The 26,238-nt window shown below is 42.8% G+C and overlaps 1 protein-coding gene across 2 annotated transcripts in view; it reads right to left on the minus strand.

Annotated features, from left to right (window-relative positions):
• CDK6 (cyclin dependent kinase 6) overlaps positions 1 to 19,711 on the minus strand; it is a 451,799-nt gene extending 432,088 nt beyond the window's left edge. The window contains exons 1-2 of one of the 2 annotated variants that reach the window (XM_029588881.1): positions 19,601 to 19,711; positions 19,048 to 19,496 (exon numbers count right to left, since the gene is read on the minus strand). In XM_029588881.1, the coding sequence (XP_029444741.1) occupies positions 19,048 to 19,274 (227 nt within the window). In that variant the 5' untranslated portion in view covers positions 19,275 to 19,496; positions 19,601 to 19,711. The remainder of the gene's footprint in view (positions 1 to 19,047; positions 19,497 to 19,600) is intronic. The other variant, XM_029588882.1, reaches the window with a different exon arrangement.
• Positions 19,712 to 26,238: the final 6,527 nt, after the last annotated feature.

The raw sequence follows: 26,238 nt of genomic DNA on the forward strand, positions 1-26,238 counted from the left end.
ACATATGCATGTAAAACATCATTTTAACTTGTACATCATACAGAACAGCAAGAACAAACACCAGAAATTCTAAGTAAAAAGAAGAATGATAATTAAAGGTTATTGTACTTTGAAAACAACTTTATTTTAAAATTGTATCACTGCTTTCCACAATATATTAGGGGCTGGATTTTAAGACGTATGCGCTGACATACATTTGTGCACGCGACCCGGTGCACACAAATGTACGCCTGATTTTATAACATGTGCGTGCAGCCGCGCGCATGTTATAAAATCCGGGGTTGGTGCGCGCAAGGGGGTGCACACTAGTGCACCTTGCACGCGCCGAGCCCTAGGGGAGCCCCAATGGCTTTCTCCGTTCTCTGCGAGGCCGCTCCGAAATCGAAGCGGCCTCGGAGGGAACTTTCTTCCGCCCCCTCCCCACCTTCCCCTCCCTAACCCGCCCCCCAACCCTAACTAAAACCCTCTCTAACCTTTGTTTTACAAGTTACGCCTGCCTCTGAGTAGGCGTAGGTTGCACGTGCCGGCACTCGGCCGGCGCACGATCCCCCGGCCTAGCGGCCCTATGGAGGCCTCTGGCCACATCCCTGCCCCAGACCGCCCATGCCCCACCCCTTTTTTCAAGCCCCGGGACATTCGCGCGTCCCGGGGCTTTGCGTGCGTCGCCGGGCCTATGCAGAATAGGCTCGGCGCACGTATGGCTTTTAAAATCTGCCCCAAAATTGCAGATCAAATAACTGAACTGTAGTGTTTATTCTATACCATACACTGTTAGATTTAGGGTTGCTAAATTACTCCATTTTTTTCAAGACAGGTTATTTTACCCTCATGCACGCATTAACTTGTAGCTCTGATATCCCCTTTAATTTTCCTATAAAAAGCAGGGCTGCTGGTCCTTGCATGCTGTGGGATAAAACCAGGACTGGGCTAGCCTGTCATGAAAAAATGGAGCCAGTTGATAATCCTAGTTAGATCTTCAAGAACTAATTGAAGACCGTATGCTAATTTTCTCAAGAATACTAGTGAAGGGTGATTTTAAATACACACGGAGCTGCCTTCCTCTGCCCCCCGACCTCCACCATGGGTTGATTGGCTGCCATATCCACACTGGCACAATCCAACATGATTGGTGAAATCCAGTAGAGAAAGTCTATCAGATTGGACCACCATGACAGCAAGTGCTTCACTATCAGGAGGAATTATGCCAGCTGCTTTAAAAAGAACTATAGTTCAGCCATTTCTTAAAAAGACCTAAATAAGATGAATTATCAGTTCAGGTCAGTTGGGAACATTCCCTTTTCAGGTAAAGTCATCAAACAGCAAATTTAATCATTCTTAGAAATTTTAAGCTACAGAAAAATAAACAATTAGGAATTAGCGTCCCTGCTGAAATCAAATACTTGTGTTAAAATTTATCACTTCATTGACTTCAAAGGGGACTTGTTGGGTGTCACTTAAAACAAGAATTGTGATAAAAATTAATAAAGCCGCAAGACTTTTCTTTTTTTTTACATTGTTATCCTAATCCCAGACTTTTTTTTTTTGATAATTTGAATACAGCAAAGTCTAGATATATCTGAAAAGGCAAGCATCAGAGAGTTTTGATTACATTGCAATTTTCGCCAAATACTTTGGGACAGCTCCCATTACTTAATTTTAAAACGTATAATTGAGCAGCACAGCTGGTGAGAGTTATGTCTTAGTAGTATTCCAATATTAATCAATTTTGGGTGGAAATAGAGAATTCTTATATGTCTCCTTATACTTTGAGTAATTTACTGTTTTCTCTGAAAGAACATCTAGACGAGGGGTGGCCAACCGGCATTTCATGAGCTGCATGCAATTCTCTGATCCTGAAAATGCAGCTCTTAAAATGCTGACAGCATCAACAGTTTCAGTGATGGTGGAATAATCAAGCCAGGCAGCCAAACAGAGAAGGTGTCACTGATCACATGAGCCAAAGGGAGAAGAAGTGTCAACTGCCCATATGTATCGCTCATATAGACACACAATATAAAATCTCTACCAGTCTTATCTTATTCCAGCAAAGCTACATAAAACCTGAAACTCCTGATACCTGTTGGAGAGGCTGTACTTTCAAAGGTACATTTTAAAATATTTACAGGCTGATGCCCATGAGCCTCTAACCCCAGATGCAAAACAGGGGTTAGCTCATCCAAAATGCTCTTGCAGCTAATAGCACTTATCACATGTAAATTCATGTTAATGATGCTATGAGCTAGTCCCCACCGATGCAAAAAATAAAATGTGTACACGACGCGCACATTTTTACTCTCCAAAATTAACACCTGCCCCAGAGCCCCAAAAAGTGTTCAGAAAAGCAGAAAATACTGTGATAGATTTTAAAAGAAGCGCATGCGGACTATATGTGCGCGCGCACATGTATGTCCGATTTTATAACATGCACGCGCACAGGGGAGTGCACAATTATGCACCTTGCATGCGCCAAGCCACGCTGCCTTCCCCCCGTTCCCTTCCCCCTAACCTGACTTTCCCACCCCTTCCCCTAACCTTTCCCCCTCCCAGTCCTACTCTAACCCCCGTCTTTTGTCTTACCTTTTACGCCTGCCTCTGGGCAGGCGCAAGTTGCGCGCACCGGCAGGCAATCCTCCAACACAGCGGCAATAGCGCTCTATCGGAGGCCTCTAGCCCCGCCCCCAAACCGCCCCTTTTGTAAAGCCCCGGGACTTACACGCGACCCGGGGCTGTACGCGTATCGCCGGGCCTTTTTAAAATAGGCCCGGCGCAAGTAGCCTTTTTAAAATCCGGCCCATTGCTTTTCTGTACTTCCTCCGACTTAATATTGTGACAATATTAAGTCGGAGGAACTGAAAAATTAGAACTGTCCAAAAAACAAAAAGGTGCAGGCGATCAGGTTAGGAAAAGGGACGCTCAATTGTGTGTCCGTTTTCCTAACCTGTGGCTGTGTACAGGTTAGGAAAACAGACGCTCGAAAAATTGAGCGTCTGTTTTCCTAACCAGATAACAGCCACCTCTTCTGGGCATCCTCTGCCGAGGAGGCAGTAGGGGCACACAATGTCTTCTAGTGCCTTTTTTCCCCACCATAGCCCATTTGCATACTGCATTGTGCGCCCCGGAGAAGTCGATCGGCACATATTAGGAGAGCAGGCGCTCAATCATGAGCACCCGTTTTCCCACACGCCAATATTGCATCAGCCTGTTAGAGGGACTGCTGCAAAATTCAGAACTTCTGGAGAGAGGTAGTAAATCAGATACATATCATCAGAGGAAGAAATCTTCTACTGGATAATCCTCTATTAAAATTGGATTGTGGGTTTGAACCAAACAATATTGTTATTCAGAAAAGAAGCGTAGAGAATTATCTGCTCCTAACAGCTAGGCTTACAAAAGCTTCCAAATGGAAATATATCAGCCTTAGCCAATTGGTTCTCCACGGTTTGGCATATACTGGAAATGGAGCATTTCACTTCCTTGGTAAACGATGACTTAATTTCTTTTAATCTTAAATAATACACATTAGGGTGGCCCTTGTTTTTCTACTTTTGAAATTCTTTGTTCCCAACCCCTATTATTGCTCCAACATATGAAAAAGTGCTCCTTCCCAAATTTCAGCTCAACTGAACTATTTTAAGGTGACCCCCCCAAAGGCCTTAAGGTTTCAAATTTCACCAAAAATTAGTATTTATTTAAAACTTTAGTATTTCATTTTCAAACGTTGTTTAGGAAAATAAGTCAAGCATAATTGAAAGACAATTTTATTTATAACTATTTTCTTCATATAGTTATTTACATGAAATAAAAATAAACAAAGATACTGAGCAAAAATTGAAACCAAAAGAAAAATACATACTTCACAAAATAACATCTAAAATGGAAATAATAAAATAAAAATGTTATAAGATCATTCTATTTCCTCGTAAGTTCTCTTTCTTCTCTGTTTCCTTTTCTATGCATTCCTGTTTTTTTTTCTTCACTGGCTTTAAATTTGCGATCAATGCCAGCCATGGAACCTGGTCATTCTTTCTTGCGTTGCAATAATAAAAACTGCTTATCCTCTTCGTTCTTAATGATGTTTAATGCATTCTCATGTGCAACATCAAATAAATTATCTAATTTATCCAGACATTTCGTTTGTTTTTCGCTTCCACATCTAAGTCTACCCAATTCTTTTTGTAGTGATATAACTTTTTCAATGAAATTATCAGTTCATTTTGGGGTTATTCATCCCTTTTCCCAAAAAACAAGAACTTCTTTTACAACTAAGGTCACACTTTCTTTGATTGATAATTTAACAACACGTAAATTGAAGAAAAGAACACTGAGTACTTGCCGATTTGAAGGTAGTTTCACTCCTACAATTTTGTTTGTTATGTTTCCGATGAGACTACATTCATAATCTTTCCTTAAGTAGCACAAAAGTCTTGAAGTGGACTTTGATGCTGATGATGCCATTACATCACACAAATGAACTACTCTTCTCAAAGCACAAACTCACTAATATGAGAACTTACTAAAATCTTAACGAATAGAACTGTAACTTGAAATCTGTGTCTGAACTTAGAAAATTACCTTACTGGCTGTAAGACTTGAGTTGAACTGACAGAGTTGTTGAGTGACACCATCTATATAAAGGCCTCAGAACTTTCTTGATGGTGGTAGAATCTTGTAGAAGGTTCTCGAACTTTCCACAACCTTCTATAAGCTTCCAGAAGCATTTTTTATTGCAAATTAAATTATCTTTCAATCATATTCTATACTTCTTTCGAAGGCCTTTTAGTGTTAGGCAGTTTATAAATTCAAATAAAAATAAATGTAAACGTAAAAACAGTTTAACATAAAAAATATAGATTTTGTTAAAGTCTGAAACTTCGGGGCCATTTTAATATCTGATTCAGCTGAAATTTTACAGAAAGTACTTTTACACAGATTGGAAGATGAAAAATATTTCAGTTCACAAAATCATATACAACTAAGGGCCACCCTAATATACATTGATGAATTATGCTGATACGAACACTGTTAACAGTGATCCTGGGTGATATATAATTATGTGCAGGACATAACAGTTATAATTTTGTAACAGCCAGCATAAACTTAACAGCAAACATAAGCACAAATTATACCAGTCTTCAAAGCGAACTTATGTATTTAGGTTTGCTTTCAAAATTATCCCACCAAAACTACCTGCACGTAATTACACCTGCTAATTTGTGTGCAGAAATTTCTCTTTAAAATTTAAATGCACACTTTTGAAAACAAAAAAGCCTGCACGTAAATGCAAGCTTCTCCCCAACTCCACCTCCGGAAATGCTTTCACTCAGGCCGGGTAATCTTATAATGTGAATTTTAAAAGCCCACATCAATCGGGGTATGCGCACACAAGTCAGGCTGGCATATGCCAACCCAATTTTAAAAGCCGCTCAGATATGCGTGTATCTCCCATGCACGCAAATCACAAAAACTTTCAAAAAGGGACGGGATGTGGGCATGGTCTGGACAGGGCATGGGCATTTTGGGGCAGGGCCAAGAGAAATGCACATAAATACTTATGCAGGTCCAGTGGCACATAAGTTTTACTTCTGCTAGGGATGAGGTGCAAGTTAAAAAAAATAAACAGAAGAGCCATTTCTCAAGGGTTTAAGGAGTCTAGAATTTCTGAGGTAGCGCAGACTACCAAACCGGGGGGGGGGGGGGGGGGGGAGATTGGAGGACTTAGCTGTTAACTGGGCAAACTGGTGGATGAACTGGTGAAACTGGCAATGGCGTGGATGCGCACCCCTTTAAAAATTCCGACTTATGTGGTGGAAGCGGGATTTACCCGCATAGGTGCTCGCCCACTTAAAACTGAGTGCACTTATGCGGCACAGTGAGGCTATTTTATAACATGCATGCACGTACTCGTGCAAGTTATAAAACCTCCACGTATCTGGGTGCGCACCGATGCACATGCGCCAAAGAGCGCCTGCGTGCCGGTCTGAAAGTTACCATTCCAGTGCCTAGGTTTACCCACACTATCAGGCAGGCAATAGTATTACAAGCCAATTCCATGGGCAAAGCACTCTTTTACTTATGGAAATGCCTATGAAAATTGCCCTCGATATGAACTTCCTGAATTTGTAGAACTGTTTCCCCCCCCTTCCATGTTCTTGCTTTCTGAACAATCCTTTGACTCTCTGTGGTTTCTGTAACCCCAGGAGGCTTGTTTATTTTTCTTATCTTTGTTGGAGTTGGCGTTGTATGATTGTCTAATAATGATGAAGATAATACAATAACAATAAAAACAAAGTCAGAAAGAAAATTGAAACTGGTTAGATCCATAATCCATCGGGCTTCCGACCTGATTGATGTGGAACAGAGACGGCTTGAACTTTCCAAGTAGAGGAACTTTGTGGGCAACTTTCTGTGTGGCTTTTGATAAAAGTTGACCTCCACATTTTGTTCAATTGTCTAGGGAATTTGGTGTTGGAGAAACTGCATTGAAATGGTGTCATTCATTTTTATCTAACAGATCCCAATGGGGCAGATTTTAAAAGCCCTAGGTGTGTAGGGGGGAAGTTACGCGCGCCGGGCCTATTTTGCATAGGCCAGGCGACACGCGCAAGCCCCGGGACGTGCGTATGGCCCGGGGCTTTGTGAAAGGGGCGGGGGCGGGACCGAGACCTCCGGCACAGCGGCCGTGCCCGGAGGCAGGCGCAACTTATGGAATAAACGTTGGGGGGGGGGGGTTAGGAAGGGCTGGGGGGCGTGGGCGGAGGGAACAGGGAAAGCCATCGGGGCTCCCCTAGGGCTTGGCTCGCGCAAGGTGCACAAGTGTGCACCCCCTTGTGTGCGCCGACCCCGGATTTTATAACATGTGCACGCCAGGTTGCGCGCACAAATCTACGTCCGCGTGTAGGTATTAAAATCCAGCCCAATATGTAAGATTTGGTGGCTTCTATTCTTTTTCATAGCCTGTGAGTTCTGCAAAAATCTATTTTCTTGCCAACATTTTTTTAACATCTATTTGAAGCCTCTTGGTGAAAAAAATTCACCTATTTGATTTTAAATTTTATATCTGCACAGATGATATGCAACTTCATCTCCCATTAGTGCCGGATAAAGCATCTGCTATGAGAAGACTATTAGCCACTGCCTAGTGGCTACTGAACAATAGGCAAAGCTAAACAATTGACAGCTGAACCCAAATAAACAGAAATCTTAGGCTTTCAACATCAGCCAACCTGAATCCCAATTTTAAACTTTATTTTGGGGACTGGGAACTTCCGTTAAAAATGCAGGCATCAGTCTTAGAGTAATCCTAGACTAGGCACTGATCATGGAACCTCAAATAGCATTGATTTAAAAAAAACCAAAAAACTTTAATTCTTTCATCTGCCGCAAATTTGTAGACTACAGCCTTTTCTGAAAACAGCTAGGTTAGCAATGTAATTCATGATGTGCTAAGACCTTGGGTAGATCAGTTATTCACTGTTCAATAGGCTACCTTTGAAGAGCTCACAATGCCTTCAGTGAATACAGAATGTTGTGGCAAGAGACCTCAAAAATTGTAAATGGCGGGATCATACAAATATTATACTGTAGAAACTATACTGGTCACCAGTGTGCTATGGAATGCAGTTTAAAATATTTATTACTTTTAAGGGCTTGAGAGAATAGGCCCCTTGTCCTTAAGGACCATTTAAGTTTTTTTATAACCCTTTTAGGGCTCTGAAATTAGGCTAACTGGGATGCTTCAACAGTCCTTTACTTGTGGAATTCACTTCTGCAAGAGTTACCTTCAGTGGATTACTTTTAGACACTAAGAGAAATCTTGGCTATTTTTACAGGCTTTTAATTATTAATTGCTGACAGATGGACTTATTTTGTATACTGAGAATTTTAGAAGGGCATTGACTAGATGTTTTTGGTGGGGTTGGTATGATGATGTAAGCGTGATGTGTGTTATGTGGTGAAGAGATGTGTGAGTTGATTGAGTGGTATGATTTGTTTTAATAGGTTGTGTATATCTATTAATGCTTTTTGGTTTTTTCGAGAGATTTTGGAGGTTTCAGATATATCTTTTGTGATAAATTAACTATATTGTATTTTTGATGAATAAGCATAAAAGGTGTATGAGAAAATAGATTATTTGTTATAATCAGATTTTATCTAGATTTTACTGTTCTATTAAAGCTAAAAATAAAACAAAGAAACATGTGAAGACACGTGAGTGGTACTTTATTTCTCCACACCCAAGATCTCTATTCCTACACATACACAAAGGGAAAGAAGCTTACACTGCAAACAAAACGTTTGGTTTTGTTGGGCTGAAGCTATAGCAAAAAGAAAACATACTATTTATAATATCACAATAAAATAATGTTTTGCCGTAATTCTTACATAGTTCTTTTGTCTACTTACCTGGTAAAATAAAACTCAGTTTAACACTACTTGCAGCCAGCATTACAGATATATTAAACAGGGAATGGAACTAGATTTATGCCCAGGCATTTCCTAATTCAAACATGTCATTTATTCCTGGCAGCCTCCAACTTTTCTCTTCATACTGTGTAATTCATTATTTTTCATCAACTGAAAAGATCTGTACCAGATTTAAAAAATGTAAATTGAAAATATTAACTAACAAAGGACCAGATGTACCAAACATAATTCCCACAGAGATAAAATGGAAAAAAAAAAAATCAAAAACCTTTATTACATCTGACCCAATATTTGTTGTATTGTTCATTGTTCAGACTGAATTCCACTCTACATTGTGAGGTCAATATTCAGTGTGTGGTGAGTGGGAAAGTTAACCCAGGTAAATTTATGGGATAATTTTACCACTCAGATATCCAGTGGAACGAAGCCAGGTAAGTGTTCTGCTGACTATGTCCAGTTAAAATTGCCTGGATAAAATTTATCCAGTTAACTTTAGGACAAGTATTTTTACAGCTAGACTTACCAAGCTAACTTTAATCAGGTAAGCACTGCAAATCAGTGCTCACTGGCTAAAATGTAACCACACCCCTGGAACTCCCCTATCACCACCTATTTTAATCTGGATAAATTATATGCGAATAATGAGTTACTCGGGCAAAATTTAGCCAGGGAGTTGGGGGAAAATATTCAATTCTCAGGTTTTCTGTGGGCAACTCAAAAAGTTATCAGGACATAACCTTTGAATATTGACTTCTTTATGTTATTTTCCCCAGCACGAGTGATGTTAATGCAGGCTAGAATGGCAAAAGCAAATTATCGTGCTAACATTTCTTAATCTGCAATGTATTTATTAATTTAGATTGGACTAATGCCTTTTCATTAATAGCTCAAGACAAATTACAATCAGGAACAGTAGGAATTTTCCTGTCCCCAGAAGGCTTACAAATATCATTTACTAAACTGCATTAATAAGTGGTCAATTTTAAAACACGTGCACATGGACCTGCCAATTTTATAACATACGCACAGCGGCGCACACATTATAAAATCCGATGCCTGTGCGCACATGCACGCCCGATTTTGTATCGGCGTGCACATGTGCACGTGGGGGGGGGGGTGGATTTTTCTTCAATTGCACGCGGCGACACAATCGGCCTTTTTCCCAGTTCCCTCCCAGTCCACTCAAATTAAGGAGCGGACTGGGAGGGAACTTCCCTACCCCCTACCTAATCTTCCTCCAGTTTCCCCTCTCCACCCGGACCCCTAAATCTACCCTAGCTATTATTTTTTTGTTTTATAACTTACTTCCCTCCTCCGAGTAGAAGTAAGTTGCGCATGCCGGCAGCCAGCCAGCGCGCAAGTCACCAGGACAGAGCAAAATGGCGCTGTCCCAGCCGGCCCTCGCCCCGCCCCTTTCGTGAACCCCGACACTTCTACACGTATTGGGAGATATATGCATGGCCAGGCTGTTTTAAAAATGCATTCAGCACGCTCAGCCCGGCCACGCGCGTACCCACCAATTTTTATGCGCGTGGGGATTTGAAAATTTGTGGTATGTAAAATATCTTATTTTATTTAATCAAAAATAAAGCAGGTATGATAATGAGCTGCTTTGCATGCATAAGCTTTTCAAAAGCATGCAGAGCAGCTCATTACTAGGTACTTTTATGCTAATAAAGTAACGCAGCTTGCATAAAAAAAAAATGCATGCAGGAGTAAATTTCCAAGGAAGCCTGAAATATTCTTTGAGCTACCCTGAATACCATGGGTTGCCACCTGAGGAAAAATACAGAGTATCGAACGTCTCCAGATATTTCACCATTTATGAGGCTCAGGAACGTTTCTGTTAAGGCTTCTTGATTAGCTGTACAACAGCTTCAATAATATGTACCATTAGGACTCTCCGAGTCTGCGTAGCAGGGGGGCTATGGAACTTCTTGTTTATATTTAATATATAATTGTGGTTCCATTTAGTAGAGTGTAGTTTAAAAAAAAAGAAAAAGCCAAGGTATGAAGAATCACAGTGAGAGCCCTGATATGCTCATGAGACTCAGGAGCCACAGGTTGAGTATCACTGCTGTGTGGTCTACAAATCCCAACAAGATGGCTGGCTACTGGTCTCAGACATTACAACACAATATCACAGCATGTGGAATTATGCAACCTTTCTTCCCATTTACGTTTTACCACAGCAATACAAGAACAAAAAATAAAATTAAAATATTACCTATCATCTGCAGTGTCCCATTTCAAGCTATCTAGTTTTAAAGTTCCTCTAATTTCAAGAGAACTCATTTTTAAACCCCATTTTCATTGTTATGTTTTGAAATTCCAGTTTCCTCTCTAAGTGTCATCTCCTTCCCCTCTTCCTGTTCTGCATTCACTTCTAGTTTAAACTTCCTGGGCAGGGACAACACTGGAAGAGTTTCTCTAGCCTTCTCGAAAATTATGTGCACATCTAATGGCCACATGGTAGCAGACCTAAAGGAGGGGATAAATTAGCAAAAGGTTGAAATTTGTAAGCAGCAGCTCCAAGCATCAAGACCTAAACCCCAAGCCACTGTCCATTCGCACATTCTAAAACCACCAACCTTATCCGACTGGACATCCATACCATTCATTTGTTTTATTTTTCTAAGGCAAAAAGTTTCATTTTGCAAGAGACTGAGGAGGACTGGGATCCAGTTGCACCCTCCAGAAGTGGGTCCTGAAACTCTTGTCGCAAGTCTTGGAAGGAGAAGAAGGGGTTGCTGGTGACAATGGAGAAGCCTGGAATCGCTGAAGTAAGATTGTGCCTCTGCCCCAGAAGCAAGCAGTTGAATCCACAATCAACAGGAACTCCTGTACAGCAGCCACCAAGCCAATAACTAGGCAATGCCCAAGAGCAATGTTTTCTATTTTCTTTTCAAATTATATAGGTTCTTAAGTAAGTACTCAGGTGGCATGCTATTTGAAAAAAGGTCTGATATGGTTTATTTAACTGTTCTATTGATATATTCTATAACATTTGCAATAGCATTTTAGAATAAACATAATTGCAGGCTTTACTTGTGTCTGATTAATCTGGTAATTACTACCCATGCTTTGGTATTTATTTTCACTTCTGGATCTACTTTTCAGCCTACTAAACTATTTTATAAACAGAGAAACATAGCTGACTTTTGCAGAGGTTTCAAGCCAGTGAGAAGTAATGTTTAATGTTTCAGTCTTGTTAGGGAGTAGAAGTTTAGTCCAACATCTACTAAAACCATCCAAAGAAGTCTCATTATCCTTTGTTTACTGCACTGTGGATCTGCAGAATTATTTAATTTCAGTCTAGCTCAAATAAAAAAAAAATTACCTAAAGTGTTCCCTGAGAGTGTATAGTCACATCTTCAAAAGGAAAAAATGACTTAGAAATTTAAACTTTTCTTTCTGTGATTTGGAGTTTTTTTCCAGGTGCGTCTCACTCTGTTACCTTTTAGTCCTCCAGTGCACCTACCAAAGATATGCTGTTGATCCAGAGCAACAGAAATCCCACTGAAACTTAGTGGCCCATTTACACACCAACTGATGGCCAATTCTTTTTTTCTTTTTTTGTTTTCCATTGGCCACCAGATTTCTGCCACCTCACATCTGAAGCATGGTAGTCGCATTGCCACCTGCTGGCCAAATACAGTGGGCCCTTGGGTTACGAACAGCTCGGGTTACGATAAAATTGGGTTACGACCAACATTCAAGGTTTCGGGTTGCGAACAAATTTTGAGTTACGAACACAATTTTCAGTTTCGAGTTACGACCAGATTTCGGGTTACGACTCATGTGCCACGTGCGTGCAGTTTGTTTTTTTTTCCAGATTGGTTGTAATTGGCCTGTTGTTGCTGCCTATTGCATTTTTTTGGTCTTGGAAGGCGGGATTTAAACAGAGATTGGATGGCTAGTGTTGCACGTGGGCAGACCCGGCACAGAAATGCAAACAGCATCGGGGGCAGCATCGGTGAACAGCATCGGTTAAGGTTGCTGCTAGTCACCTGACCACTAGATTTCTAGCACATGGCACAGTTCCTCAATAAGTTCAGCAGGGGCTTGAAGTACTGCCAGGAAGGGAACAACGGTTCTCTTGAAAATTCATCAAGTCACAGCTAAAACAGTTTTAAGTGAAGCTATTTCCTCTTCTTAAGGATATATAATATATTTTAGCATAGTACAAGCTCGAGGAGTATGACAACCTCATTGACTTTTCCAGTCACCCCCAGGAGGATGCAATGCTTTTTTTTTTCCAGTGGGTGTTTGACAAACGTTTGCTCTCTCAAGTTATCACAGCTATTTTGACAATAATTACATTTCTCCTTTGAGCGTGTTCAATTCTTTTCCATATACTGCTGATCTCTTGTTGGTCACAGGCAATACCAGGCAGCGCCCTGACTTAAGGTCTTGTTTATTAAGGAGGGTTTTTTTTCTCTCTTCCCCCCCCCCCCCCCCCCATAGATACATAATGGAAGAAAAGTCTTATTAAATCAGAAACTTCATGCACTTGGTTTTCAATTTAATCTTCAATCATCTAAACACCGAGGTGTCACAACTTACAAGTCTCAAAAGTTGTGTTGAATCAGTTTCCGTGCATCACTGGAGTCCCAGCACAAGCTGCAGAATTCTCTTTGCAACTTTACTCAGAATACAGCTATTAGACAGCTCAAGTTTTCATATGAATGACTGGAATACAAGCTGGTCTAAAGCCAAAACTGAGCTATCTACATCCGCACCCGAACGCCCTCCTTTCTTTGCCTTAACATTCTCGCTTACAAAATCAAAAGCTTAGCTTACCAATTTCTCTATGATAAATATGTATCCAAAACACAATTTAGTTTTGAAATGAATTATTTACACTACCATGTAAAATCCCAAGTCTTGTTTCCCAACAACCTCTGCATGTAAAACAGCAATTCAAGACATAAGGTGCTAGCTCTGTGGGGTGCTCAAGCACCCCCCAATATTGAGCAAACTTCTTTACAGTGACCAGGGAGTGATGATTTGCGGCGAGATTAGCATTTTAAAAAGTTGGCTCCTATGATTCAAGCCTGTTCACCAGATTTTCTCTGATTCTGACTCTGAAACAAATAACCTTTATGCAGGGAAAAAAAAAAACCAACAACAACAACAAAGCAGGTGGATAAAAACGAGAGCTTTCTCAAGCCACAAATGTTTTAAAACTCAATGATTCGGGACTGCTAAGGTCCCTTTTACGTTCAGTGTCATTTCTTTAGACTAATAAACGCTGAAATCTTTACCCAGCTACAAAGCAAGCTCTCTTTTGACGCATTTGATTTTTGGGCAGGTTAACATGACTTCCTTTTCCAAGTGCCCTAAACCTAACGCACATCTCCTGAGTGAATACTACTCATGGAAAGGACATAGCCAAATAAAGTGTGAAATCTTCACAAGTTAGGAAAACTTTTCCCTGTGTCTTCTCCTTCCATAACAGGGTAATTTTAAAAAGGAACGTACGTGCGCTCATATTCGTGCATATTAGCGCGCAAGCAGAGATACGGTGCGATTTTAAATCGTGTTCGCAAGTAACCCGCATATCATTTAAAATAACACCCCCCCCCCCCCCCGCGCGAGCATATTCTGGCTAGGGCTTTAGGGGCTTTTACGCACGTATGCAGTGGATTTTAAAACATGCTTGCGCAAGGGAGAAACAGTTTTTCCAAGTAGCCCACGCCAGTTTGCACATTTCACAATCGAGGTCTTCGAGACCTCCTCGGGTCCTTCATCCTGCACGCCCTCCACTTGACCAAAAGTAAAGTTAAGCGGTTAACAAGCCGGCGCGCCCCATGGTGAGCTTTTTTTTTTTTTTAAATGTGGTCTTGGCCACCTTCACGGGACGTCCCATGCCCCGTCCCGTTTCTGCCCTCTTCTTCTTGATGTCGCACGGGTATGTACACGCATACTTTGCGGCTTCTTAAAATGCACGCCGCTCGCATGAGGCCCACAGAGGCGCATATGTGGCCATTTTTGCACAAGCAATGCTTTTAAAATCAACCCATGTTTTTTCCACATAGATTTTTCTTTTTTAAATATTATCCCCTGCCTTAATTAGTTGTACATAGGCACAGAGCCTCTATTTGTCTTTCATGGTTGTTGCTCCATGTGGGTGTGGCATCCATAACCTCTCCTTCACCTCTGTGCTGATTAGACATACTTCTCCTAAAGAGGAAAGCTTGGGAGGTTTCCCTCTCATTTGGTTAAGTGTTACCACTTTTCCGCTGTCTCCCTCATAAAGAATTCCCTTCGTTTCATGTACGTCAGCTGGGGATTAAGATTTTCAAAAGTTACGCACGTGCGTCCATGTGCGTGCGCTACCCAGCGCGCACACATGGATGCGCGATTTTATAACATGTGCTCACTGGCACGCGCATGTTAGAAAATGCCGGGTCAGCGCGCACAAGGGGGGGGTCAATTATTGCAATTACGCGTGGCAACGCATCGGGGCCTTCCCCAGTTCCCTCCCAGTCCGCTCCAATTAAGGAGCGGACTGGGAGGGAACTTCCCAACCCCCTAGCCTAACCTCCCTTCCCCTTCTCCTATCCTATCCTCCCCTATCCCTGTCCCAGCCCCCCCCATTTCATTAGCTCACGTTTTGCTCCTGCCTTGGAGCAGGAGCAAGTTGCGCGCGCCAGCGCTCTGCTGGTGCGCGATCACCCGGCACAGAGGCAAATGGCCGCTGTGCCGGGTGCCTCTAGCCCCGCCCTGCCCCCAGACCGCCCCTTTTTCTAGCCCCCAGGACTAACACGCGTCCCGGGGGTGTACGCACGTGGCCGGGTCCTTTGAAAATTGGCCCAGCAAGCGTTAAGGCCTGGCCATGCGCATAATCCCCCGGCTTTTACGCGCGTAAGTTTTGAAAATCTACTTCTAAGAGCGCGGCACCTTCCTCTTTCTCTCACCGCATCTCCCCTTTCTGGATCCTTTCTACGTTGAGATGTATGGTAGAGGCAGAGAAAAGGCGATTCCACACACAGGTAAAACCGGACCAAAAAAAAACAGATGACTCTTGGTCTTCTGATTCTGCTTGCGGGGCCCAACCGCAAGCAGCCTCTCACCTCTGTTGTGTGGCCGGGAAGCCGCCAAAGCTCCTGCCACCTTGATTTCCCGCAGCAGGGCCACCGAGACCATCACTCCTCCATGGCCTGGACCGCCGCACTGCTGTCCATCCAAGTGGCCAGGAGGCCGCCGTTTCTGCCACCACACATGGGACCTTTAGCGGCAGGGAGCCGCAGGTACTTCTTAGACCCTGCTCTGCTGCTTGGTGCCGCCCCTGGACTTTCCCTCACAGCATGGACGCCGCCATCAGGCTGTCCCTGACGTCATCCTGGGCGTCTTCCTGTTAGCCCTATAAAAGAGCTTCACGTCCAGTTCTGCTTTGCCTTGCATCGGAGAGTTCCATGTCCCTGGAAGTTCCATCTTCCAACGCTCCATCAGGTCTTCGTTCTTCATTGGAGCTCCATGTCCTGTCCTGGTCTTTGATTCCTTGTTGCTTGTCCTGATGTCCGTGATCCAGTCTTCATGTTCCTGATGTTCCGTGATCCAGTCCTGATGTTCCGTGATCATCCTGTCTTGATGTCCTGAGCCCTTGGGTTCCTCGTCGCCACTTTTCTTGGCGTGCCATGTCCCGGTACAAGCCTGCCTCCTCGCCCGCAGCACAAGCCTCCGGAGGGTCATCCTTCTCTGTAGCCAAGTCCCGTCTTGGTCCTGTTCCCGGAGGCTCATTCCGGCCCTCTGATTCCCTTGTGGCTGCTCCGTCCATGCCTCTGTTTGAACCTGCTCCACTCCAGCGTGGTCTGTGACCAGCCATGGGCGGCTGTGTGGGGTGCGTCTCGGTGCAGGCTTCTTCTGAATCTTCAGCATGTTCCAGCTTCAACTTCCACGTATTCGTCTGGAGTCTGCCTAGCATCTAGCGTGGTCCGCGACCAGCCCCGTGGGTCCACCCTGTGGTGGGCTGTGTAGGGCGCGCTGCATCATAGCCTCAACCTAGTCCTCGATCCTGAATCTTGATCCTGAATTTCCTCGTTCCAAGTTCCTCGTCTGAGTCTCCACGTTCCAAGTTCCTCGTCTCAGCCTTCCATGTTCCAAGGCCTTCGTCTGTCCTTGGCCTCCGTCCGGCCTGCCGCTTATTGCCGTTAATCAGCAGCAGGTCCGAAAGGGCTTGGTGTGGTCTGAGAACCATTCAAAGACCACCATTGCGTTGTTGGTCTTCCTGAAGCGTGCAGGTCCGGTGGAGAGTTCGAACTTTCAGTTCCACCCATGCTTGGACACGTCTTGCCTGCCTCGGTACCATCTTGGAGCCCTCTGAGGTTGTGCCGTGGCCCAAGGACACACATTCTCCTCAAATGGGACCGCTCTCCTAGCGCTCCCTAACACTTAGATCATTCATCACTGTCAACAGTCAAACTGAACATTGATCTTTTATGTATTTCATTCAAGTACCAGTCCACAGGGCTCCCTATCATTCTGCATTTATTTTAAATCACTTTGCTAAAAGTAATGCATTAAAACATAGCATAATGGCAAATGGTTCAATTGCTGGAATGAGCAGATGTTAGTAATATGCTCTGGGGCTAAACACTGGACAGGCTATTTGTTCTGGGTTAGTCTGATATGCCCTATTTGTTTCTTTTCTACACACCTTCTCTGTGTCATGTCCTGCCATTGATGCTCTGAATTTTGTTACTTTGAATGTCACAAGGTTAGTAGAAATTGGGTTTAAAACAACACGCCAGGACAGGCTTTTTAAGCAACCAAAACACCAACAGTATTTTTCACTTGGCCTCAGACAGCACTGCTTGGGCAGTGATCAGCACTGGACTACCAGCCATAAACTTGACCCTTCACTGCTATGCTGGTTTTTTTTCTTGCTGGGATCAGGTTGTGAAGACCAGTGTGAACCAATCCAGGAAAACCCTCCTTCTGTGAACAATATTCAGTACAGTAAATCACTTCTACTTGTCTCTTACTAAGGAAAATATCATTTTACAAAGGTGAGAGCCACTGGTACAAAAAATTACAGAGGGACAGAACTTCAACCCAACTGGTTTGCTGGTGGCAAATTAACCACTCCCTCATGGGATGTGTTTAAAGTGAATAAAGCACAGAGAACTGCTAACTAACAATTTAACCTATCCCAACCCCCACAATACAAATCAACAGGTCTTAAATTCCTATGATAATCTAAAAAAAAATAATCAAAAAGTCTGAGCAAGGTTGAGTATCGCCTTTGATGTGGAGGCTATTAAGATATTTAAAAAGAACCTAGTTACAAAGAAGAAAATGTTAATGTACACTGCTCTTTGAATCCATATTTTTCATGATTTGTCTAAAATGACAAGCCAGGCGTCTTTAAGAGAGGATTTTTGAAGAATAATGCTAAAATTAGAGTGGTTAGAGACAATAAATACTAAATTTGCTTTAGTCGATGTTTCATTTTTACAATATTACTAAATGATTTTTGGATACCAAATGTGCACAAATAATACTGCTACATTATTACATGTGAAAATCTCTCTTGTTAGATTCTATACCATTCCCTCATTCTTTATAGCGTTTTCCAATACAAATTTCAAATTGTATGGTAGAAAAGCTTTGGAAACAAATCTAAATCATTTTGATTTGACTGTTAAAATCTCTGTTAAGGTCTCCTTTTCCTTGCACAACATTTATATCAAGCTCACTTCCCTACAAAGTGCAAAAAGGAAAACTGTGCTCAACCATGGAAGCGGACACAGGGCACCCTATACTGCAATTATCCTTGCTGTCAAGGTAATATTCGAATAGCTTTCTCTTCTACTATTCAATATACATTTTGTGAACCATTTTTTCCTTTGTAAATGTTAATAAACAGAAAATGTAAAAAGAATAAAGCAGATCATACACTGCCCGTTTTTAAAATGTTTTTTATACCATCTCCAGGACCCAGAAGAGTAGCAGAATGGGCATTGTAGATTTAGTTTGTTTGTCTTCAGTCGGCTAATTTCTTTGTAAATTGTGATACTTTTACTGGACCAACCAAAAAGAAAAAAAATAAACCTAAGATTTAGGGATCCCATAGGTTCCTTTTTCAGATGTAGCTCTGTTTGGCATGGAAAGCTCACGTACTTCATCTTTAGCTAAATGCTATACTGGTGCAATGCAGGATAGTCCACTTTACAAAGCCACTTTTTCCCCCTATTCTGTAGCCATACTGCTTAATATAAACCCGTTTCCATGCTAATCTCAATCACTCTAAATTTCACTCTAGCTGTCCTGACACCTAAAGGCAAGTTATTTCTGGGCAATTTCCAATATTCCTTCCAAAATGCACGGAATTCTTTTTGGTTTCATCTAGATACCTTTTCATGAAAATCATGTTAATCGGTTCATCTTTCACAACCCGGGGGGGGGGGGGCTTTTTTCCCGCCCCTTCCACAACAAGAGTGGATCCTCCCGTGCCGTATCCAGGGCTTCCCACCCCGCTCCCCAGTCAAGCAAGCGCGCGCCCTGCCACGTGCCGACAGAAGGACGGTGCCTCGCACCTGGGCACGTGCTCGGGTCTCTCAACGCGTTCTCTGCCCCTCCCCCGCCCGCCGGAAGAGGGGGGGCGGGCTCGCTCACCTGACGACGTTCGGGTGCTCGAAGGTCTCCAGGTGCCTCAGCACCGCCACCTCGCGGATGGTGGAGAGTGGCATGCCCTCCTCGCCCGTCTGCACGCGCACCCGCTTCAGCGCGACGAAGCGGCCTCCATTCTTCAAGTCGCGAGCCTTAAACACCTTGCCGTAGGCGCCCTCGCCGATCTCGGCCACGCACTCGTACTGCTGGTCGGCCAGGCCGTCCTTCTCCATGGCGGCGGCGGCGGCGGCGGGGGGGGCACGGCGCCGCTCTGCCTCCGCCGTATGTGTGTGTGTGGTGTGGATGTGTGCGCGTGCGGAAGCGCCCGCCTCGCGCTGAGCCGCCGCAGGCGCGGAACTCTCCCTGGGACGGGCTGGAGCGCCGGCTCTTCCGCTCTACTGCCGGGGCCGGGGGCAGCCTCAGAGCGTCCGCTTGGCCATGGTTGACGAGCCCATCTGAGGAAGGGGCAAACAGAAAAGCAGAACATTCACTCGCACACGGGTCGTTTAACACTTTTTTTTCTAATTACCCTCCCCAGCATAATTTGACTCGGCCATACTTTTTCACTCTGCGCTTCCCCTTTGCTCCGCAGCCTTTTGGCAGTGAGTCACCTTTTATAAAGAACTGGAGCTCGGCTGCCCGCACGCTTGAGGTGCCCTTCTTTCACTTTAACCGCACGCTTTAAGTGAGCTCCGTCTGATTCGGTGAGAAGCCGAGCTGCCAATTCAAGGTGTACATGCGCCCCGCCGAGTGCCTTGGGGAGTTACATGGGATTCCGTTTTTCAGTCCCACGAGGCAGTGGAACATTTTGCTAAAATAGGTCGAGGGTTGGATCGGGCTTTCCCAAATTTGTGCTTGCACTCTCTAAACAACTACATCTATCGTTCTATGGAAATGCATAGCGGGGTTGGGTACCGTACACGGGGTAGCCGGAGAATTGCACCGGCGGTGTAATTGAAGGGATGCCCATGTTAGACGGAAGGAAAGCGCCTTACAAAAACATTGCAGGCTTGATAAACCCTAATATAATCCAACTCTGTTCGGATCAATTACAGGAATGGTTAATGAGTCTGGACAACTCTGCATTCTCCGGCATTCCTGCCTTAGCTCTACTGACGCGGTGTCAAGTAGCATTCAATATTCCCGAAAAAGAGAGCTGTACAGAGAAGACCGACAGCAGCAACGTGTTCTACCGAAAAAGGAGCGGTGGAGTATAATTTGCTGTTGCAAGCACACTTGCAAAAAAAAACCCCAAAAAACACAAAAAGCATACTTTGTACGATGTATGCATTAAAATAATTATTACAAACTAATAAACCTGAAACATGATCACTAAATAACCTCTCATGCAAATTTTGCTAACGTTAAAATGCATGCATGCATGCTGGAGTGAAGATCGAATTGTTTTCCTTATGGGCACAGCAAATTAACTTAAGCATTCATTTGACCTAATTCATTAATGAAGGCGAAATGCATTTTACCTGATATGCAAGAAAAGCCCCGATCGCTGCGTGAAGAAAACAAAATTATTCTTCAAGGAAGGCTCTCAAATTATCCATAAAACTGCAACGACTAAAGATGTTGGAGCAGTTCATAAGTCTCCAGCCTGGGCCACACAGGTAGCTGCAGTTCTGTGCTCCCAACACCCATACTCTAGCTAGGCACACGCTGCAAGGGGCTCTTTGCAACAATAAGCTTCTGGTTTTCTCATAAAAAATACTTTCCAGAGTTCTCCCAAACTTTATTCTACAGATCAAAGCATGGCCATGCACCCATAGGCCCCTTATTTTTCTCGCATATGCTTTTTTTCTTTCTATCGTTTGGGATTTCTTTTTTTTTTTTTTTCTTAGCTGCTGGTCTGAGAGGAGCAGCAGTGCTCTTTTTTTTTCCTATTTTTTTTTGTTCCTTTCCCACGCTGGCTGAATGTGACTTGACCCTGCTTCAAAAAAGTTTGACATACTGCTTCAACATTTCCGCATTCCTCTCCAACTACAAAGGCTGCAGCCGCCTCCTGCTTTCTGTCTCTGCTCTCTGTCTTAGCACTCAATGAAATCTTTCATGTGCCTCTGCCAAAATGAAAGGAATCCCAGAAGGCTTGCCCTAAATGGCATATAAATGTGTATGTAAATACATGTATGCGTGTATTTGAATTATCTAAAAATATATATAAATATATATGCACATACATTTTGATGTTGCACATTTTTTTTTATATTTACTTCCTTCAGAGGAATGTGCTTTCTCAGGCTCTCTGAAGATCTCAATGTGGTGCAGCTAACTAATCTAGAGCAAAACCTAAATATTGTGTACAGTGTTTATGAACTGCTTTGAGAAGGGGCTGCTCTTTTTCAGCATTCCAAGTTGATGCAGACTTCTCTTGTTTGAGCCAGATAGAGTTGACCTCCATTTTAGGATCGATCTACTACATCTTAGCTGGAGTGATGCTTAAAGGAAAGACTCACAAGGATCTAAAAAGCTAATATTCAATAACCTATATGTATACTTTATTTTGATTGGTTCACTGAAATATAAAGCCTCCAAAGGCTCTTAAAACTAAGCTAACTTCTGAGTGGTGCAGCCAGCCATTTCAAGCTGAAGCAATTTATCTTATTTTTATATATTGAACATTTATTTCTGAATTTATCCAACAAAAATAATATATAAAATCCTATAAAACTGGGTCGGTACAGACAGTCCAATAGGTAAAACACTAAATCTTGATTTGATTATCTGGATTCTTTCGTAGGTTGACTAGCAATGAGAGTGAGTGCTAATCTAACCTTCAGAGCCTTGGAGACAGTTGAGCTTTTTTTTATTAGCATGCTAGTTCCCACTGTTGGCCAGTAGAACTGGAGATAGATTTGAGGGAGTTACATCCACTCTTCAGCTATGGGAGGCTCTTTTTCAGCTGCTAGTCTTTATATTATAAAATTGGATAGATAATAGGGAAAAAAAATGCATGGTAACACCAAATAAGTTGTTTCTTAGTAGTGACTAGTGCATCTTGGTAATCAATACCTTCAAGGCTGGTTCTTGTAGGAAGCCATCTGTAAGGGAAGAGAAATATGTGAAAAAAGTTGCAGTGTTGTGGCTAATATTATTTAACTGAGTTCCTACAATAGTGCAAACCCAGATAAGATGATACATTACATATATTGCCCCACATCCCAAACTTTAGGGGCCATATGTAATAAAAAGTAAGTAAAAAAATACAAGCTAAATTTGGCTCTCATTTTCTTTACTCAAAAACTGAGTTGACTTCAAGTGCAGTAAGCTAATCATATGCAAATGCATGGGGAGTTTAAAAAAAAGTATGCTAACCCAAAAAGATGTGCCCAGAAATAAGCACAGAAAAGGTGTTGCTCACAAATCATATTTTTGTGCATAAATAATGATCTATGCCCCCCAAAAGTGCTTTTCTTCTAGCACTTCTATCTTCTAGTATTGTAGCACGATTGTCACAACTGTGTAGCATTCTGTGTGTGCGACTTTCTGTCGCCTCATACTTTAGTTAGTTGAACAAGGCCTGCTGTCCTCCGTCATACTGCTGTCATGCAGCTCCTGCTTGGCCAGTAGTTCTGCTGCCCGCTGTTCTCAGATCTTGCACAAATCCAGAGAAGCAAGGGGCGACAGTATTAGACATTTGTACATTCAATGAGCACTAAGCAATGGTGACAATTGTGCTACTATATGTGCCTGCTCCAAAGAGCGTACGTTAACAGTAGTTGAACATTAAATTGTGCATCTCTGACTTGATCCTGGGGTAAAGCCCCTCTGGCTAAACAGTCCCACGGCAGAGGGTCCCAATGCTTAGCCTTTGGTTTATTTTTTTTGGCTTGGAAATTTAACTCCTGGGTCAGCGGTAGAGTAAAGTTAACTCACTTTTCTGGATCCAGTGTTAGTCTGTGGTGTTTTGCCAGTGTGATTCTAAACCTGGTGTGGTGGTCCACACTTGCCCCTGAAGACCTGAGTCCAGGTACCCCACACCCAGGAACTCTAGGTCTGGGACCACATTGGCACAGTACCATAGACTAATTCTGGCCCCAGAAATAGGAGTTAACTGTACTCCATCTCTGACCCAGGAATTACATTTCCAGCATTAAGAAAATATGAGTTAAGCCTTCAGGGCTTTAACGCACTTCCATGCATAGGAGAGTAATAGCTAATGCCTTCATTAACATGGGATTTACATGGAGAAGTGCTATTCTGTACACACACTGGGGCCGATGCAATACACTGTTTAACCCGCAGTTGGAGACGGGTTGAATAGGGGCTACCTAATCCCCTTATGCAATAAGGGGATTAGTGCCTCCACAACGCACGTCCAATGCGGGGCAAAACTAATACTGCTCATCACATGCAAAAGCTTGTGAATGAGGCTATTAGTTATTCACTCCAAATGCAAAAAAAAAAAAAAGTGTGACTAAGACGCACATTTTTGCACTTAGAAATTAATGCCTGCCCGGAGCAGGCATTAATTTCTGAGCACCCCAAAAAGTTGTACAGTAAAGCAGAAAACGGATGCCGATAAATTTGGCATCTATTTCCTAACTGGGGTCAGCTTGTGGACTCCCATTGTCAAGGAGGCGCCAGGGGTGCAAAAGCGACCCCTAAATAAAATATTGCATGGCACCCCAGGACGGGTGCCTGGGGGCACGTTAGGAAAGCGGGCACTGAGGTTTCAGCACCCACTTTGAGCGCACATTAATTGCATCGGCCCCATTGTACATAAAATCCTTATTAAATCATGAGTAAAGTTATGCATACAAATCTATACACACTAATTGCAGTGAACATGCATTCAGCCTAGTACACCTTATTACACTGACCTCTAGGTTAGGTATGACAACTTGAGACCCTATATAAAAACTGGCGAGAACAAAGAACAGATTGTGGCACTATATAACCTTTCATCAGATAATTACTTTCCCCGTTCCAATTTCCATTAAATTTAACATATGCAGACAGAAATCTCATTAATTCTCATGTTTTTTTCCCTTTCAGTAATTGACGTCATCTTAATGCAGTCATCTCCAGAAAGAGTGACATATCAAGACTCCATTTTAAAACTGCAACACTGAAGCATTTTTTTATACTTCTGTTGGTAAAATAACTCCCTATATGTGTTCCAGTGATTCTATCATATTTCTGATTTGATACTAGCATTGAAAAAATTTTAAATTCAAAACTTAATTGTTATAAAAATTGTACAACATAAACTGTGGAATTGCATCATTTATATTCCAAACATAAACCCAATTTTGTTTTAGCCAGTATCTTACAGCATAAAACTAGGAAGTTTTGAAAAGCTCTGGCTTAACCTGCCTCACCATTACAAATCTAACTAAGGGGTGGATTTATCAAAATGCGGTAAGTACGCATGCGATAGCAAAAGGGGTGTGTTTTATGCTAATTCGCATTTATCGCAATTTGCGCTAATTACCTGTGCGAAGAGCTAAGTTAGCTCAAATTGCGATACCATTTCAGATTCTGCGATAAGTGCCAGACTTGTTGTATTTCCGTCATTCAACCACCAGGGGACCATTGTTAATGGTCCTAGACACATGGGAGGGAGAGAGAGAGAGAGCGCGAGCCTGGCCACAATATCATGGCCCATAGGTAGGTATTTGTATCCCTATGGTAGGATATACACTCAGGTCCTCATTTAATATTCTGGCAAATGAGTTTGAAATGTATGCCGAGTTTGAAACACACATTTCATTTCATCTGAAGCTCACATGGAATGTATTTCCATTTTCCTCTGTGGGAAAGTTAACTAGGCTCGTACTGAAGCAGAATAGCTGGATTGAATTCAGAGAAGGTGGTTTTTTAAATCAAAATGTGACCACAATGAAAGGTGCACATCTTTTATTGTAAATAAAGTGAAAAAAACAATATAGATAAACTATATTTGACTTTAAAAAATAGAGCTGTAGGAATGAGATCAGAAGAGGAAGAAACAAGGTCTATAAACAAGAGTAGCTGATATTTGAGCTAGCCCTCTGTGTTAAACTGGGTCTATTCTTTCTTTGGATTTGAAATTGGTTCCGCTAACTCTGCCTGAAAAGTGGCTTCTTAGGATTGTACTGCATTTAAAAATGGGTCCACTGTTTGAAGCTCAAGTCAGTGAGGTCTTTTTACACTGGCCAATGTCTGTTCTTTCCTAGAAAACCATGTAACTAGAATCCTGAGGTACAGACTTATGAATTATCAAATGCTTTTCAGCATGTCTGAAAAACACATATGTGGTGGTTCAATCTGTCCATCGATCCAGAGGAACATTAGTTTCTCAATATTCAGACAGGTTAATCCACGACCAGTGGGTTATGCACCTCTACCAGCAGATGAAGGTGGAGCAAAGCTGACACCACTGTAGATATATATATATATATATATATATACTGCTGCACTGACAGCAGCCTGGCAGTATTCTCCGTCTCCAGCAGATGGTGGACGTGCTTCTACCTACTGGGGATTGCTTGTTTAAAAAAAAAGAAAAGAAGGAGATTAATCATGCACCCTATAGTCCCTGTCTCAGTCAAGTTCTCCTGAGGTGATATCTCATGAGCCCTCCCTCAGTCAAGTGCCTCGGCCCGGTAGTCGGTTTCTGGCATGGACTTAGCTGTCAGGAAAGAATCAGCCGAGAGACTAGCGGGTGCAGGAAGTCGAGCACGACAGTGAAGGCATTAGCCCTCTCCCCCTGCAGCCGGAGACCGACTCTGTACTCAGCCGGGAAGGACTGAGCTCAGGTAAGGGGATGTAAAAAAAAAAAAAACCATACATAAAAGAGAGAGGGATAATTTTAGAGATTCCTCTCCCTCTCTTCTGGTTTGGTCTCCGAGCCTTGGCGCATTGATCCGACATTCGTTTCCTCTTCTGTGAGTGGTTTGGAGAGTTGCAACAGTTATGGTAGATTGAGAAGCTTTTTGGCTAAGCCCTGCTCTCAGGCTTCTCTGAGACGCCATATGATAGACCACGGTGGCATTCGTGCGCCTCCACAAATCTGCCATGAAATAGTGACGTCTGTTTGAGCTGCCAGTTCCAAGTTGAGTGTCCGTCTGGACTGCGTGAATGGGGCATTCGTAGATCAAGCGTTCATCGGATCCTAATGCCTAAGCTCTTCATCCATGAGAGAGTACGTGATTACAGGATGTCCTATCTCAAATATAGTGGATGTCTTATCCATGGCGCCAGTAG

Source organism: Rhinatrema bivittatum, chromosome 2 (assembly GCF_901001135.1).
Source record: "Rhinatrema bivittatum chromosome 2, aRhiBiv1.1, whole genome shotgun sequence".
NCBI classification, from domain to species: domain Eukaryota; kingdom Metazoa; phylum Chordata; class Amphibia; order Gymnophiona; family Rhinatrematidae; genus Rhinatrema; species Rhinatrema bivittatum.